This window comes from Belonocnema kinseyi, chromosome 7 (genome assembly GCF_010883055.1).
Source record: "Belonocnema kinseyi isolate 2016_QV_RU_SX_M_011 chromosome 7, B_treatae_v1, whole genome shotgun sequence".
Classification (NCBI taxonomy): domain Eukaryota; kingdom Metazoa; phylum Arthropoda; class Insecta; order Hymenoptera; family Cynipidae; genus Belonocnema; species Belonocnema kinseyi.
The window spans coordinates 134191610-134211074 of record NC_046663.1 but is presented as its reverse complement, the minus strand read 5'-3'; the positions used below and the strand labels follow the sequence as shown (position 1 = coordinate 134211074).

The window sequence follows — 19465 nt, the reverse complement described above, 5'->3', positions numbered from 1 at the left end:
GAAAGAACAAGCCTTACAGTTGACGACGGATCTTTTCGATGTTAGTGAGTGAGGCTAGGGGAGGGCGTTTTATTCCACTTCTAAGGTGAGAGGGAGTTAATTTTATTTGAGAAGGATGGAGGTCGATGTCGTCAGGATGTTGATAGGCGATAGCACCATTTGCAGACTTGGGAGGAGATTTGATAGGGGAGATTAAGGAATTTGGATGGCAGAGTTGGCTGAGGATTCGTTCGATCTACCGGGCATTTAGAAGTGACAGGGTGGTATGTCGTTGACAAAATGTCGTGATGGGAGGTCGCAGACGTCGCCCTATTTAATTCTTGGAGATTCTTGGATGCTCGGCAGGTTCTGCAGGGCTGGGTAGAGCTTCAGGAACGTCCCTAAAGCCACTCTGGCTGTACCCTCTGATAATGCGAAGTTCCGTGCTTGCTGTAGCAAGGCGAGGGTGTTGTGCTAAATAGTCTCTGTAGCGGGCGCTGTTGCCACCAGGGAAAGATAGTGCCTCTAGTCCGGTTGCGAAACCCGGTCGTTGCAAGATTCGCCCTTGATATTTCGGCCGAATCGGTACTGTCGCATAACCCCGTGCTGTTAGTACCGGGCGTTGCTGGTACTTCTCCGCCCTTTTATCGGAACCATTCTTTTTACTCTGTCGAACCTAGAAAATAGTGGTCTCCTAGTTAGTAGATGTAAAAAAATGAGGGGGGGGGGGGCAGAAGAGTCTGACGAGAGGTTGTCTTGAGAGGGAGAGGGGCTTCTTGTCCTTCTGGTAGGGCGAGTCTGGTAGAGCGGTTGACTGGCACCTGGAATCTTGATGGAGGTGTCGTCCGCACTTGTTGATCGAGGGTTATAGGTAGAGACGCCTAGAGGGCCAGGAGTGATAGCCGTTATGCCACCTATCGGAATAGCAAAAAAAGGGGCGGGGGGGTAAAAGGAGAGAATCAGAGGGATCGCCCGATGGTCGAAACTGGAATGCCTGGCTGTGTTACGTTAAATAAATGATGTCTTTATCTGAGAATTTTTTTTTAAGTAATCACTCACTATGATTGCTATTGGATCTATTGTTTATTTACACCTTCATTTACAGTCAGCAAATTACTCGCTAGTTACAAGCGGAATACCAGGCTGTTTGTGCTGCTACCAGGATTTCATAGCGGCAGACGAACTGCCGATTCTCAGTTTTGGACGGTCTTTTATGTCCGTGCTCCCCGAGAGCTGTACGAAACACCGTAGGGAGAGGGCAGGATCGTGTGGCAGGAGGTGCGGGCGCAGAGCTTTGCCGGTGTTGAACTTGTATTTCTTGCATACCATCGCACGGACGTCCCTTCTCTCCCTGTCTCTCTTACTTTTAAACCCAAAAACTTAATATCTAAATTGTTGCCTACTGAATGGATAAACGTCGTATGTGTGAGAGTTTTATATGTTAAAAGTATCTCGCCCTATGCGAGTCGCGTATATCATATGGTTTTCGTGCATTTTTCTTTGTATAGCCGTAGCTTCAAGGAATTTAAGCTTCTGAATTATTAGTTCGTGGTGGTCAATATTGTTTTGAATTAAGATGGCGGTACCTCTATTAGTGTTATTTCGATGTGATTTTTAGCTACGGGATAGATTGATGCTTACATATTCGCGAATTAAGGTCTCACTTTTGTGTTTAATAGAACGATGCTTACGACTGACGTAATAATAATTAGGAATATTATTATTAATAATATTATAAGATATAGCCTAGTATCAAATACCGCTAAGAAGTTAGAGTAAGTTTAGTCATAATAAAAAGTACAGCTCGACATCAACAGTTGTAAAGCATAACAAAATTTCAATTATGTCACGCGCTACCAAATCAAAGAACCAGTCGCGTACCTTGTGAGAACAACACACCGATTTCTGATAAGCCGTCATCATAGGAATCATAGGTATGATAGGAATCCTCCCAGAGATAAACAGCTACTAGGATCAGGGTAAACTTTATAAACTACCACCAAGATTTAAAGAGAAACTTATTAAATGTACAAGCAATTTGGAACGTCTACAAGCATTATGCGAACTAGTTGCTTAGATTGATGGCCAGGCATCCTCTAAATAATTCATTTAACATAGTCTACTGGAATGCTGGTGGATTTGAAAATAAATCTCACGAAATACCCACGTTTCTACAGAAATATAAAGTTGATATCCTTATAGTCAGTGAAACGTGGTTTACGAAAAAAAGTAGAGACCGAATCCCGGGATTCAAATTTAAAAAAAAAACAACAGAATAAGTAAAAGAGCCTCTGGGGGAGTAGCCCTTTTTGTTAAAAATAATATCCCATGTATTGAAATTCATATCGATAATCTTGTAACAACAGAAGTGCATGCTATTGCCCTTTAAAATAGTATCCTTATTGTTGCCCTTCATGATCCTAAAAACAACATTACGCAGTCTGATTTTCAAAAAATATTCAGTTTAAGCAATAAAATTATAGCTGCAGGAGATCCTAAATCCAAAAACACCTGTTGGAATTGCCTTAATAACAATAAAAACGGGAATGTTATTTTTAATTTCATTAAAGCAAAAGCATTGTACTTAGCAATCTACATAGTCGATCTGGCTCTATTTAAAAGCTTACTAGTACCTAATACTATTAATGCACTCTATGAACTAGATTCAGATCATTAACCTGTTCTTATGATAGTTAATGAAAACAATTGTTTAATAAATAATAAAACTCTCAAAACATTGGATCATACAAATTCTGATTGGAGAAAGTTTAAAAATTATATGAATGAAAAAATAAAGATTAACTGTTTGCAAAAATTCACTGATCCGACAAACATCTGCTAAGCTGAACTAACGCGATTAATCCAGAAAGCAGTTAAACTTAACATACGATCGAAACCTTCAAAAAATTGTAATATAACATTACCTAATAGAATTCCCCAGCAAATAAACCAAAAAAATTATCTCCGTACAATCCTGCAAAAATGAAGGAATAAACATATCAAACCAATTATTATTGAAGCTTGCAGAACTGAACTGAAAGCACTTCTTAATGGAAACTAATGAAATAATACATTCATAGCCCCCCCCCCCCCTTCCCTGAAAATTTCAAATAGAGTTTTTAACGATAGGGAATGAGAAAAAACAAACAATTACCGGAACAATTCGGATTCCGTAAATGTCACACCATAGTCCTGCAACTAGCTCGCCTTACAGATTTTATAAGCACGAATCGTAATATAAAACACAGCACATACGCGCGGCTCCTCGACATTGAAAAGGCTTTTGACACAGTGTGGAACAAAGTCCTCATATATAAGCTAGCTACGGCATTCCAAAAAACTGATGATCAAGTTCAAATTGGGCTATTTGCTGATGACATTGCCCTTTACACAGCATCTAGACATAAGGTTCGGTCATGAAACCGCCTACTGCAAAAATGTACCCAGATGCGTCAAGTGTGACCAATCGCATCTGACAGCGGAATGTAAAAAAGGAAAGGATAAACCGTATAAATGCACTAACTGAAGATGATCGCATCCAGGCAATCACAGTAAGTGCCCTGAATACCTAAAGCACTTAACAAAGGTGAAACTAGACGCAGCCAAGCCAATCTGAAGCAGAAACAAACAGGAACCTCGACTGCAGGACCGGCGTCGAGTAGAAACTTCCTAAAATTACCTGCTAATAGAAGGAGGGAGTCCACGGAACCAGCGCCAGCCTGGAGAATAAGCCCGAGCTTGCGCATTATAGAGACGGGCAATCACGGCCAATGACTCTGGTAGGCTTCAAACATTTTACGTAATCCTAACACATCATGGCTGTAAATAGTTTTATCCTGAAAACATTATATAGGGCTCATTGGAACGTCAATGTGCTAAAAGTTAAAGAAAGTGAGTTTAAACAATTTCTTGTTGAAAATGATATTGATATCATGCTAGTCAATAAAATAAAATTGATAACTAAGAATAAATTTAGACCTTTGGGGTACGAATGTCTCAGAAAAGATAGAGGGGACGTTGTCGTCGGTTGCGGGGTTATGATCATTGTTAAAAGAACTACCCAGTTTCACGAATATAAAAATAATAATACAAATGCTAAGTTACTCTTTTACTTTGCTATTAACAAAAGGTACAAAATTCATCATCCGAATCATCCTACTCTATTTACCTATAACAAAGGCTCCTCTAGCGCGGTTGACATAGGCTTAGTAACAAACCTTAAATATGATAATAATTTAGAAATACTGGATGAACTTAACGCTGATCATTTGCCTATTAAGATCACGATATCTAACTTAGTCAAAATCACCTGTGACGATCGTAAATTTTTTATTTATAAAAAGGCCAAGTAGAATGTATTTAGAGATTATCTCAACAAAAAGCTTGTCATTAACCCAAAAATTAAAATTAAGGGGGGTTTAGATACGGGCATTGGAAACTTAGTAGCGGTGATAAAAAATGCATCAAATAAATCAATGCATTTTCGCAGGGGCTGGACGAAAAAATTCGTATCTTGTGAACCGAAATTAAAAATTTATTTAAATGCAGAAATAAACTCAGAAAAGTTTGTCAAAGAGCCAACAAGGATGATTTTTACGAACTCAAAATAACCTTACAAAAAAATATACAAAAATTATCAAGCACAACAACATTACCTGGGGCTATAAACTTAGTTGGCTAAATATCAAAGATGACTCCCTACGGAAAGTGTCTAAATATCTCACGAAATCGAACACGATAACAACATCCGCCCTAAGAAACGAAAATGGATTGATTCATAACGACCTTCATAAATCCGTTCCACTAGCCGCGCAATATAAAAAAGTGCACAGCAGGACCACTTACATGGAAATGCTGCTGATGAGCAGCTTGTTAATGCCAGGTGACTGGAGATTTCCAATCAGGATATTAAAACTGAAAACATCGTCCTTGCCTCCCAAATGCCTCCCAAATGCTTCCCAAATGATTGGAAAGTTGAGAACATCCTACCCTTCCAAAAAGCAGGAAAAGATAAACTTCTACCTGCTAGCTATAGACTAATCAGACTTTTGCACACCTTTAGCAACATTTTTGAAAAGTTAATTTACAATAAAAATAAAATTGTCAGCCCCGAACACTTCGGTTTCAGAAACAATAGAAATACAGTGCACTAACTACTTCAGTCGACAAATCACGTTAGTGCGAATTTAAACAAAAATAAATCAACAGCCTTAGTTCTCCTTGACCTTGCAAAGGCGTTCGAAATCGGACTGTTAATGCGGAATTGTAAATCGGACCACAACGATTTCTAGTGGTTACGTTACACAATTTATTTTAGCGGAAAAGTCTTTTATGATTGGAAATATTGAGTTAGAAATCTGAATTCGCTTTTTATTCTTATCCACGGAATAGTTATACTGTGAGGGATTTCCCTGCTTTTTCAAAGTGAATTATAACTTAATATTTTTGTAACAAAATAAACATCGAAGCTATGTACCAATCTTATGTTACTGTTTTGAGGTTAATATCTTTTATATTTCATGTCACTTATGTATGTTTTTGTGATTTAATCCAAAGTTAGTATGGCAGTGCATCTGAAACTCAAAACTACTAAAATCGCTATTTTTTATGGGGCCAAGGAATTTGAAAATAAAGGAATGTATGTTTTTCACCAAATTAAAAAAAAAACATGATGTGTGGAATTTGCAACTGCGCCGTTAATTGGAAAAGACCAGTTCGTAATGTATTATCACTGCATCTCAGAATCACACAAAATAAAAAAGAAGCTGACAAATGAAAAGACGAGGAAGCAAATATCCATCCAAGACTCATTCGAACAATGAAAGAAAAATTTATACTGATTGATACATAAAAAATCAAACGGTGGTCATTCATTCATATCATATTATTATATGCTTCAAGGCATACTGGTTCTATTTTCTTGAATATTAAAGATACGCAAGGATAGAATTATATTGAAGATAATCAATGTATTCGATACACGTCGAAACATACAATGCGAATTTTACAGTATCTGTAGATTTTCCGAGTGTAGATTGGAGCAGAAAGCATTATTTTCCGCTTGTGAAAGATTAGTTTAAAGAGAAACTGAAGGTTTAGCGGTTGTCGAAATAAAGGTGCTGAGTACTTGCGATGCACAATAATGTTCACAGCCAATTATGAAGATAATTTATTTTTTCCTTATGTTATAAAATAATAAAAAATTGCTATATTATTATTATGTTATATAATATCTATTAATTCTGTTTGATTGTAGACCTTAACAAATATAGGTATATGGAACATCTAAAGAAAAAATATTGCGAAAATAAGAAGAAGGATCCGAAATTATTGCCTCTCTTAGCAATGACGAGATTGGGTTCATTGAAGAGGTCTTCAGATTGCGTAGATTAATATGGAGACGATATAGCTGCATATGCTAAAACTGTAACTAATCATGTTAAAGCAGTGAAATATTTCGAGAAGTCTAGCGGTGACGATATATAGATCGTAAAAACCAAAGCTTTGTTTGTAAAAAAATTGTACTGAAATAAGTGACCTTCTACTTGTGGAGGGATCTAAGTGTACTATGGCTCATAATCTTTATCCAAATATTTAAATGTTAAAGCTAGCAAATCATTCTTAAATAGCAATACAATGTGTTCAATTGATTTCTATGTCAGTCTCAAATTTAGACTTTGAGACAGTCTTCTCTGTGTAAGCAGATATCGGTTCTCTAAAACACTGTAATTTACTTCCTGTAAATGCAGAGACTATGCTAAGCATGTACTTTGGAGCCAACTTAGACTGATTTTTTGTGAGGTTTTGAGATTAAACACTTCATAATATAATTCGTGAGTTATCAAATAATCTGCGTCAAATAATGTTCATATTTTCTTACGATTTTCAAACGGAATGTAGTCCTTCAATAGCACACAATTGTATATTACATAAGACAACATCTATTACTCTATTAGATAATATAATTTATCCGTCATACCTCATTTTTAATTGCATAATATGTCACATAATTTACCTCTTACCGCTTAGTTTTGACATAATTCCAGATTTTTTACAGCATATGTTCGACATTTTCGTCTACATAAAACCTTGTTCCTATTTATGTGCAAATTTCCAATTTACATTTTTAAAATTCTGCAAATTTACCTCGCAGACAGAAAGTTTGTCGTCACTGTTAAGGACAATAGATCTCTGAACGCAAAGTTCCAGCCGGAAAATACATAAAATGATGATAAATAAACGTTTATTTTTCGGTCTGCTGGCCTTAAGAAATTGACTTGCTTACACTTCTATTTTTTACAGAATTTTCGTACAACTACCTTTTAAAAATTAACATCCATCCACAGCTTATATCTAATCCGCTCGCTTATATAGCCAAGTCTTCCTCGCTTCGCTTTGCCTCACCTCGCACGCATGTAGCTATTTTCTTGCTATGCCTTGCATTCCCAGCCTCTGCCTCCGCGGCTAACGCCTAATACTTATCTACTATTCACAATGCTAACAGTCTTCTTGCACCTACTTCCTCTCCTATTTACAATCTTTCCTTCTTCATTCCTCTTCCTCCTTCCTTCTCTTCTTATCCATCTTATCCAACACCCCCTTCACCCGTGCTACTGCTCTTTTGTCTCCCCTTTCATGCAACAATACCACCATGCTAATTCCACTCTTCTCCACCTCTTCACACTTATTCAACCAGTGCTCAACTTTTGCGTCCCTCTTTCCGCACATTTCACATATTCTCTTCTCTCCAGAAAGCCAGAACCTATTAAAATACTCCATGCAACCGCATCTCATTCTCGTTATAAGTTCCTGACTTCCTTGCTCTTTTTTCTCACACACATATCGCGCTCTTTCCCTTGGCATCATCCACACATAGTTCCCGTTAAACCTTGACTCTCTTATTCTCTCCTTCTGCCTTCTGTTTCTCCATGCAATTCCTTTGAACCAACTCATATACCTTCCTTCCTTACTCATGCATCCTTCTTACTTTATCTATCTGCAATCCATTCGTTCTAAAATACCTTTCCCTTTTCACCTCCACCTTGCTCCCCTATGTCTCTTCTCTTTCTCCCACCAACACTCCCTAACCAGCTTACTTCCCCCCTCTTCCAAAAATTTCTCCTCATATTTACGCGCTCGACTCCCCGTTATAATCCCTAGACTGATGAGGCTAGACCTGCCTCATCACCATATTCTCCCTTCTCACCCTTTCTTTTATATGAACATCCACTCCCCCATTCCTCCGAAACAGGAAGCCCGGGTACACAAACTATTTCACCTCCTGTACTTCTTTTCCCTTCCACTTCCACTCCTCTCCCACCTCCTTTGCTAAAAACCGTAACCTTCGACTTGTCCGGATTTAACTCAAACCTATTTTTGTCCAAGTATCTTCTCAACCTTTTTCTCATCTCCTTTAAAGCCTCTTCGCTCTTTGCTAGCAACACTAAATCATCTGAATATGCGAGTAACCATAGGCTGACTCCTTCTATCCTAACTCCTCCTACCACTTCGGCCGCTAGCTTACTTTCCATATCCGGGATTAAAATTGCAAAAAGCGTTGGGTTAAGCGGGTACCCTTGCAACAACCCTCTATCCATCCAGAAACCCTCAGAGATTTACTCACTTCCTCTCACCCTATCTTTCGTCTCCTCAGATACCTCCCTTACCGGCGCGACCAGTTCTCTCTCCATTCCTCTCTCTTCCATTACATCCCACAACCTCCCCATATCCACCGAAGGGAACGTGCCTTTTAGATGGACAAAAAATGCGTACACTTTGGCACCCTTTCAGATATTTATCTATCCACCACGTACTGCAAGACGTAAATATTGTCAATAGTACTCCTTCCCTCCCTAAAGCCACCCTGCGTCTCCGGGAATGTTCCTTTCTCCTCAACATCCTTCCGCAGCCTATCTGCCAACACCGTCGCGTGTATTTTGTACGTTGTATGCATTATCGTAATTCTTCTATAATTTTTCTGCCTCTCCCTATCCTCTTTCTTAAACAGTGGTACGATCAACCCTTCCCTCCACCCTCTTGAGAATCCCTCCCCCTCCATACTTTTTTCACTACCCCCTTCAGCCTCTCCCTTATGTCTTGTTTGCTAAACAGCCACGCTTCGTTCTCTACCCCATCCAGTCCTGCTGCCTCAGATTTTTTCATCTTCCGTATCTGTTTCTCTATCTCTTCGTCATTCAGCTCCTCTCCATCTACCTCCCTCGTTCTTCTCATCCCCTCATCTCTCTTCCGTGTATCTGATCCCTGAAATAAATCTTTAAAAAATGTCCTGTATTCGTCACTTCTTTTCTTCTCACTTATCCCCACCCTACGTTTCCTAAACCTATTAATTATCTTCCACACGTCCCCTTCTGTTTTTACACTTCTCAATTCTTCTTCAGCTCTTTTTCCTTTTCCCGATCTTTCTTCTTACATATCACCCTAAATTCCTTTCTCATTTCTACCTACTCCAACCTTTTCACGGTTCCTTCCTTCAACTTCCTGTACTTCTTTTTCACCGTTCTCTTCATCATTTTACATTCTCTATCTCACCACGGCTTCACCATTTCTTTCTTCTTCTTCCTAAATACCTTCTTTTGCGGATACCCTTTCACTATGTCTTTTAGATCCTCCCATATCTCGTCCAACGACTCCCCCTCAAAGCTAACGCTGCTCAACTGCTCCTGATACTTGTTTTTGGCAGACGACACTGCAGTCTTCGTCTCTTCTCTTAGTAAAAGACTGGCAGTCACTAAATTATAAAGGTTCCTTAGACTCCTCCTAAAATTTTTCCACGGGTGGAAATTAAAAGCTGACGCTGATAAAACCTACTATAATATTTTCCAAAAAGACTAGGAAAGCAACTCTACCTGATTTAAAGCTAAATAATGTTTGTGTAGACCAAAAAATCAAGGGTCGAGTATCTAGGAGGCGTTCTTGGTAGTAAACTTACCTATACTGCTCATGTTAAAAAAGCTAGGAAGAGAGCCTTTAAGGCTGTGGGTATGATTCATCCCCTCTTTGGTAGGCAGAACGGACTTTCTATTGAGAACAAACTTATCATATATAACATGGTAATAAAGCCAATAATGATATATGCAGCGCCGATCTAGAGCAATACCTATGGCACTAACATCAAGACTTTGCAAACGGTTCAAAATAAGTGTCTGCGAATGATAGCAGGTGCGAACCCTAAAGTTAGGAATGCGGAAATACATAAAATTTGTAATATTAAGCCAATTACAGATTAAATATATCTTATTACAAATAACTTCTTTTCCAACGAACTTTCACAGTTTGCTGAACTTGAAGAAGTTGTTATGTATATACGCGATACTGCGCCATTTAAACTAAAAAACAAAATGACGTATTATTTACTAACTTAAGATAGAAGTGGTTCCAACATCTTCAGAGCACACTGCCGCCCCTATTTGTTAATTTTTTGTTTAGTGTTTAAGTATTAGTGTTAAGTCTATATTACAGAATGTATATGCATATCAGATTTACTTTTATAATCTCTTTGTACATTCTTATATTAAAATTCAATAAATATTATTTTATAAAAAGACAAGAAAAAGAAACAAAAAGACCGTCGATGACGCTGGCTCTCGGCTAGCTCGATTTAGCAACTACCTTGCTTGCCTCTCTGTGAATTCAGTCTAGGGTAAAGAGAGAAGTAAAAACCAATTTTATTTTTAAAACATCTTTTCTTCATTGACTCCACTTCTCTACGACGTAATTCAATCTGCTATTTTTACAGCAATTTTTACATAAGAATTTCCCTAAGTTTTGAGGAGGCCCTACAAGAGTCGACAGTCATTCATACTGACTGTCAACAGGAGTTGGCAGTCTACAATCCCGAATGTCGACAAGAGTCGACAGTCGCTCGTCCGGACTGTCGACGGAATTTGACAGCGGAAACCACGGCCAGCGAAAGATCACCCCGACGGTTACGACTGACAGGGAAATATTCTCCTAACAATGATCATCTTGATCATGATTATCATTGTATGTTTTTCATTCCCTGAATATTTCACCATGAATATTCTCGGTAGCGAGTGGCCGTCGAGTAAACTAATAACACCCATAGTGCATCAACCTTTCGTGTCCCCCTTTAATTATTGTTTAAAAATAATAGTGTTAAATATTAGAAACACAATACCGTTTACCGATCACTCGTTAAAGAAGGACAGAGAAACTTTTTAAAGAGACTATTGGAAAGCTTATGAAGGATCAACCGCTCTCGGTTGATCCGCTGCTTGCTTTCTTTATTGGTGAAGGGCCAAATAGGCCTCGAATAATCGTGGTACTTACTCGGGAACACTTTTAGTTAGATTTTTTTAATATATTACATTTAATCAGTAAGTTTTGTTTAAATTTATTTTAAAGTTTTGAAAATATATACATATAGGGTGTACCGGATTCAAGTGCTTTGAGCTTCCGCTCACACGTAAGCACGTCGGTTTATACCGCGCCCTTGATTGGTCCAGCCTAAATATTATATAGAAATTTTCGATTTATTTTTTTGATTATTATACAGCTATATAAGTCCGGACGCTTGAGTCTGGGACACCCCGTATTACAATTCTATCTTTTATAATTGATATGGTACTAACTTTAATCAGCTCTTGATTGATGTATTTACCCAATGGTAAAAACGCTACAGAGTTTGTCAAGAAAAAACGCACAGTCAACCTCTATAATATTGTATTTTGCATTTCTCGCGTTACTTGAAAAATGTAACAACTTTGGAAAACAAATAACGGCTACTTTTATCCGTTGTCTGATAAAAATAGCTGGCCATTATTTTACAAATCTATGAAATTTATCTGGCGGTAGATAAATTTTATATTATCATTGTTAAAAATATGGCATCGTTTCTGTCCGACTTTTAGATCACCAAAGCTCAAGATTTCTTCTGTGTATGTATTCAACTTGAGGTCTTTTTATCTCCAGGACCCAGCATAAATACCCTGCACAGTTGTACAAGCCCCATTAACATCGGTATACTTTTATATATTAGGATATAAACTATTTAACGATTTTATTGTTTTTTAAGAATTGGCATTACATCAAATTCGGCAACCGATGTATGTAAACATGCACGAACTAGCCAGTTTAGCTGCGAGCCGTGTGCAAGAAATGCATCTACCTCTTTCTCCTCCACCTGCAAATATTACCACAGCTTTTAATAATGAAAAGATCTTACAATTTGTTTAATTTTATGTCCAAAAGTTATATTAACATAGTGTCTTACATAATTTTTGTGAATTTAGGCTGAAAAAAACCAGAAAAAGATGAAGTTAGCCAGACTTCCGAATCTAGTATAGAATCCAGCAGTGGGTATGGAAGTCAAAGTACTCTTCCACATTTTCATTCAACTCACAATCAGAGTGAAAGTAATTGGAACGCCCCGCTATCTCTTCTAGCAAATAGAGGATCTATGCAGCAGGCTACTAGTCCTCATACTCCTTCGAGACGTGTATCTGCTATTATCGGAAGTAATTTTATTACTGCTTCAATTCCAGGAACCGCAGAGCACAGCGTACACGCTTTCGAAGATGCGGAAAACCTTCCACCACCCCCAGCATTTTTATTGGAAAGTTCTTCCCCTAATGCAAGTCCAACGCCACAAAGGTAAAAATCAATTTACTATTTTTTTTCAATCGAGAATTGAAGTTAAGCATCGCTAAAACGTATTTTAAACCCTTATATTACCAATTATGATTAAAAATTGATTATAAATTGTTTGCTCGAAAGTATAAATTATGGTAGGAGCTTTATGTATGAAAGCAGATCCAATATTTGTTTGTAATGCTTCCCTAATTTCTGAACTTCATGCTTAATTTCATGCATTTCTCAAACTGGTAACCACATATTTAGCGTTGGGTAAATACTTGATGAACCTACCAGATGCCCTTTGTAATTCGGCTATAGTTTTGTTTATTCGCCTGTCTCAATCAGGTTACATTACATAAATACAATATCGTAGATATTATACGTAACATTCTTTAACCGCATAGGGTTTTCAGTTTTCAGTTCCTAATGAGATTAATACGTTTCACTATTTTCTGTTAAACAACCCATTGCACCCTTCCGAAATCGTTGCGTGAGTCCAATATTTATACATTGCTTCAAATGGTGAAGGACCCATTGTCTTAGAAATCGCTTTGTTCAATTGGCGTTAAAGACTCGGAAGAATCGAATCACATTGCAAATTCAATAGATGTTTAATTTCATTTCCGTAAATTTTTGTAACCCTTGAGACGTAAAAAATGTTATTTACCCATCTGACATCAGTGTTGGGGAGTATAATTCCGGGAATTGCGTGCTTCAAGAGTTTCCTCGCTCTACTCCGCGTTCCAACCACATTCCACACGATAATGTGTGCGTTAAAATACACGGAGAAGAGAGCGAGAACATAAGTAGTGGGTCAATACCGAGAATGTACTATTTAGTTTCGTTTCGTTCACTGCTTACCTATGAACTGTCTTTTTTTTGTTTCTCTGGTTCTAAACCGCAATTCACGTACGGATCCGTCGGTTTTCATTTACTAATATTACGCCGATAAAATTCATCAAGCTTGGCTGGACAAAATTGCATGAAATTAAGTCTTAAATTAATATTGTTGCAGCGCAATTGAAGACTGATATTAAAAAAAAATAAGTAACACAAAATATGTTGTCATACTTCAGGGAGATTCTTAGCGGTATAAGTAAGTTGACACATACGTAGTAAGTCCCTATGAAATTCAAACTCCAAAGATGTCCATGCCCTATTGGAGATTCAGGCGCGCGCGATTGCGCGCTGCCATTCCCGAACTTTTCGTATCTTTGGAGGTCGAGTTTATATTATTTTTGCTATGAAAATTTTTGAAATAGATTATGTAGATTTAAAAATGTGTTTTTGTCGAAAAGAGGTTTTTTGAAGTTGCAACTTGAAGAAAGCCGCGGCGACTCGTTTAATTCCTAGAGTTCGTTGTGAGTATAAAATGCCGGGAATTGATGTGGCTATATAACTCTATACGTAACTCTGCTGCATTATAAAATATATTTATGGTTATAAATTATATTTATTATAATAAATCATGTTTGGAAGACTTCTTGCTGAGAAACAAGAATGAGGGAAATGGAAGTGGAGAGCGCCAAACTCAAGCTACAATTATCTAAGTAAGCCCACCTGCTAGAAGAGCGCAATAACAAAAACAATTGATTGTTTTTTGGTATGCATGGTGATCCAACAGAAAACTCCTTACTTCTGTTAGATAAGGTGAAAAACTTTATTCAGTCAAAATTGAACCTGTCGTTTGGAATTGAATCATTCAATGGCGCCAGGCGCCTCGGACAGTACAAAGTTGACAAAAAAAGAGCAGTTCTATTGTATCTTGCTTTAGGTGTGGTGAAAGATCTAATGTACAATGTAGCACCAAACTTATAGGTACGAATATTTTTCTATAACACGCTCTGGATACGGAATCTGTTCAAAAGCGCAAGTCACTAGGACAAGTGGCTTTTTACTACACGAAGCTTGGTCTCAATTATCGCAGTACCGAATAAGGTCTACGTATTAATAATATCAACTACACTCTAAAGAACTTGAACAATATACGTTAGGAAGAAATAGTCAAGGCGACGATGAATGTGAGCAACGATAGGTGTCTTCAAACGGTAAATAACAACAGAGTCTGTTCACCTGTTACTAATGCCAATTCACGGCTGTTGAATATCGGGTCATCGAAGTTTTTAAACAAAAACACAGCTGCGCTGTCGAACAATCGGAGGTTTGATTCTTCGTATACAAAGCGAACTGGGACGCGGTTGACTCCGGATACATGTAGGAATCAGGATTTGCTCCGGAAAAGGAAGGAATTCCCTTCAGAGAATGACAACTTGGAAAATGTCGTGACTAAGCTTACTGCTACTACATCTTCTGGATAAGCTCCTAAATATCCTAATCAAAGTTTTGCAAAATCTGCTGGTGAGCCCTTCAGAACATGCTACTGGAAAATGTGGCTTTAACAACCTGTTAAGTTTGAATGTAAGTCAAATTAAATGTTTACCAATTATTTCGTGATCTGCGTGGATGAACCTTCGTTGGTAAATAAATGGGTGAAATTACCTCGATTTTTGTGAGAGTACTTTGTTCAATACAGCCCTGTTAGAAAGGAGAAAAGCAAGGGACGAGGTAGTGGGGGTCTGATTACTCTAGTTAGAAATACTATATTATATTAAAGCGGAATTTTGTGTTGATTCGTTTGTATCAGACTGTAATTATATTTCAGTGCGCGATCCTGTGTTTAATGCCGACTTTTCATTGGCGAAACTGCAAATTGTTCTATCACATTGTAAACTGAATAAAGTTGCGCGTCCTGATGGTTTAAACAACGACTTTATTTAAAATTTGATTCCGAAATGAGAGCATTATTTGCTTAATTGTCTTAATAAAGTTTTACATAATGAGAAGGTTCCTGTTCAATGGTCTGAGCTCGACATGTTCATGTTGTTTAAGCTGGTGATAAGAAGTATCCCCATAATTATGGAGTTATTGCTCTTATTATTTCAATAACTAAGATATTTACAACGTTGCTATTTATCTAGATTGTCGGCGTGGGCCAACATTTATAACATACTCCCAGATGAACAAGCCGGCTTCAGAGAATGTAGAAGCTATAGAGGCCACTTGTTTACTTTTTATTTGGTGCAAGGTGTCCATTTTAGCTCTGGTAAAAAATATCTCTTATTTGTTATTCTGGTGGATTTCAAACGAGCATTCAACTCCGTCAGCCACAAGAAACTTAGGAACAAGCTTCATGTCCCAGGCCTTAGTGGAAAGTTTTTAATAATTCTGCGTTCTCTATATGAAAACGTCAACTTGAAGGTCACATCTGGTAGCGCTAAGCGTTAGTGGAAAGTTGATAAGAATCCTGCATTATCTGTATGGAAACGCTAACTTGAAGGTCAAATGTGGTAGTTTTTATTCACAGAAAGTCGAAGTAATGCAAGGGAGTCTTGCAGGGTAGCAGTCTGAGTCCACTTTCTATAATTATGTATTTAGCTGATATAATTTAATTCTTTATTAGGGAGGGGGCGAGCGGAGTGATACTGTCTTCTGCTTGATCCCTGATTATGCTCCTATTTTCGGTTTCTGGAAAATTTAAACAAGCCAAGAGCCACTTCGTCAAGAAAGGCTCTCTCGCTGCTTAAACAGTGTGAGGTACCCTAGATAAAAGTAAAGTTTACTCGTGCGATGCGAGTTTTAAGTGGAGTTTTGGATGCCACTGCTCTGTACGATGAAGAAATCTGGGGTCTGCGATATCTGGAGAATATCAACGTTTGAAACAGAGTTTTGAGTGCCTGTTTTATTGGTTTAGAAACATTCCCAATCACTGCATAAGAGTGGAAAAAGGGATAGATAAAAGTAGTTTTAAATGCAGTGTACAAGCGCTTAGAATAAGATCCTTTATCATCTCTGAATAGTTCGTAGTCCAGTGCCCGTTCAAATAGCTAATTTTAAGGTAGTTTTTTGGCTTTTTATTTTTATAATCTTACATCGAAATCCTTTGTAAAAAGCCATTGGCACATTACAAAGTTGTAATATATTCTTTATAAAATTAAACAAAAAAATTCAAACACAGATTTTACTCATTGAACAAACTGTTGTTCAATTCATATGTTTCAACATTATTTAGGTATTTAAATCAAGTGAATTGAATTGATAACTCATAACGCAAGCGAAACCTGCACCGCCATTTTGGTGCCCGTCAATACGTCGATCCTACTCCCAACCGTTCTGATACGCTCTTGTGCATTGTCATACAGGACTAACATCCTCTACCCTATGTACTCGCGATACTACCCCCTCCCCCGGCCATGCCCCAGGAGTCATTCCATTCTTTCGCTGCACCGTCGAAGTAAACTGTTTCTAACTGTATTTAATCTTTGAGTTAAGCATAGCTTACAGATTGACCTGAGCTAAGTACCGACCATAAAGGCTCATTTAATTCAGACGCCCACTAATAGATAAAAAAAAGTTATCTAACGGGTTGATAAAGAGCCCTCTTTAGTCCCTAATTGTAAGCCCATAGGGACTGTGAGACCTGTAAATCCTAGCCAATGAAAGTATCATTTAAGAATAATAGCTAAATAAGAATCAGGAGATATCAGATCCACGTTGAAGTTTCAAATAAAGGTCTCTGAATAGACCCTAGTAACATATTCGAATAAATCTTCGAACTAGATTTTATTGAATTTTATATTGTTCTTTGCTACCCTTAAAAAAAGATTTTTTGTTTTTATTTTAACGAAGTTTCCAAAGTTTTATTGTCTTTTCTACTCATTTTAATTCGATGAAAAATAGTTTACATGCGAATCCAATTATATGTACTTTATTTTCAGGTCTATCTCCGTTTCGGAAACTGTGCGAACTTTAACAGAGCTGCGCCACACACCTGCGAGTCCATCTCTCTTGCGAAAGGTGACTGGTCAGTCACATAATGTTCCTTCTGCAACAGTTCCACATAATACTGTGAAACAATTTGCCCGCTCTACTATCGATTGTTTAAGCAACACATCAAGTGGCAGTCAGGATTTTTCCAACTCAACATTGAGCACAACTGCGACAAATAATAAAAACCCAGGTCCTGGGGGATTGGGTCAAAGCTTTATGTCCGTACTCAGTGCGAAAATCATTAGCACTACAACACTAGCTAGCAATGTCTGTTCTACCACCAGTAGCTTCAGTCCAAAGTCTTCCCAAAATCATTCCGCTGAACATTTAGCAAGTAAGCTTGCAAACGCAAATTCTGGTTTTCTGGAAACTTTGAATGCAAAATTAGCACAAAAGCAACAACAAGCAATGAACAGTGTCAGTAGGTCTGCCGATGTCAGAGGAATAATGAGTAATCGGATGCCGATAATGGATCCACTGCAGGTCAGAGATTCATTGATGGATCAAATTCGGAGGGGAACTTCTTTGCGTAAAACCAGCGGACCTATAAGCGATCGCTCGGCTCCACATATATATTAACAGCTTTGGTATTGCTAGTTTATCTCATTGAGTGCATAAAAGTTCCTTAATTTTTGTCGTCCGTGTATTAAGGCTTACGTGCGTTTAACGGGCATTCCATTTTTAAAATTGGATTTAGGCAGAGTGATCAAGAAAAGAATGAAATGTAAACAATGACAATACTTACAAAGCTACGTGTTTCTTGTCATTTTTACAACAAAAATCGTTCACTGTTAACTAAAAAGTCATATTTATGGTTAAGAATGCATGATTTGTTCTACCTTGATTTTTATCAACGTACAAGTGCGAATAAAACTTTTAATATTAATTGCATTTGAGAACAACGTCGTACTAATATAAGTAATTTTAGAATGTTAAGAAATATATGCATTCAGAATCTAACTACAGAAATAAAATTACGTTGAATTATACGACCTTACGACACCCTTAAGAGGCTTCATATAAGAAAATTCGAATCTCTTTATGTTTGTTGGAAGACATAGGCTGATGAGACGACCTGTATGCGAATATTTTTATGATCATAATAGTTATATATTTGTACTTAATATTATTTAATTTATTTAGAGGGTTTAAGCTTTTATTTTCACATTTTATACTGTTTTCTTCATTTTACCAGTTTATTTACTTCTAGTCTTAATATATACATATAAAAATATAAGTGTGTAGATACATTACGTTCAAGTGCAGCAGTGTACGGTAATTGCAGTTCACCACGCATCCTACATCTCACCCATGGAAATAGTTCAAATACGTTTAATCAATATATTTCCCTCATAGAATCTAGAAAACTCGATATCTTTCAACGTTGTTATGAGAGTTGAAATATTAATTTGTCTAAAATTAATTTTTTATAAATATTGCTTCAGAATGTCTGTTATTTTCGGTAAAGTATCAAACACATTCACGATACTGCACGTAAAACTGCTTGTGTTCAGATTACACATTTAATTATTAAATTAATGATATTTATCAAATGCGTCATAACTACATATGTACTCATTATGGTTTGTAGAAAAAAAACTTAAGTTGAATGTTCTTTCGGAACGAATTGCTTGAGTACAACATTGTAGATCTTCTCTTTTCTCTTACTTGTAGTTTTCAAGGAGCGAAAACCACACAGCTGTAACTTATTTCCCTTGAGCCTCGCTCCTGGAAGTTATAACGTTCACTGGGTTCATTACTTACAGTAAAGTTATAGAATTTGGAAGGCTTGCACGGTGTTTAGTTTGTTTAATATTCCCTACTAAAAGAAATTCAGGAACCTCCCAAAAATATGAGGATTTCTAACGTTTTTTGCCGACAATTTTTGTTTCTCATCGAAATTCACCAGGAAATAGAATGACGAAATCACAAGAAGTCAGAAATTAACTATACGTATGTGTATCGCTAGGACAGGATTCATCACTTTCAGCAAGTCTTGGCTGCCACGTCGTGTTGGTCTGCCAGAATGTTTTCATTTTTTTTC

The 19465-nt window shown here is 37.3% G+C and overlaps 1 protein-coding gene across 5 annotated transcripts in view; it reads left to right on the top strand.

Moving 5' to 3' along the window:
* Nucleotides 1-19212, top strand: part of LOC117175899 (protein MTSS 2) — a 418276-nt gene extending 399064 nt beyond the window's left edge. For all 5 annotated transcript variants that reach the window (XM_033365728.1, XM_033365725.1, XM_033365724.1 and 2 more), the window contains 2 exons: nucleotides 12504-12612; nucleotides 17370-19212. In XM_033365728.1, coding sequence (XP_033221619.1) covers nucleotides 12504-12612; nucleotides 17370-18000 — 740 coding nt within the window. In that variant the 3' untranslated portion in view covers nucleotides 18001-19212. The remainder of the gene's footprint in view (nucleotides 1-12503; nucleotides 12613-17369) is intronic.
* Nucleotides 19213-19465: the final 253 nt, after the last annotated feature.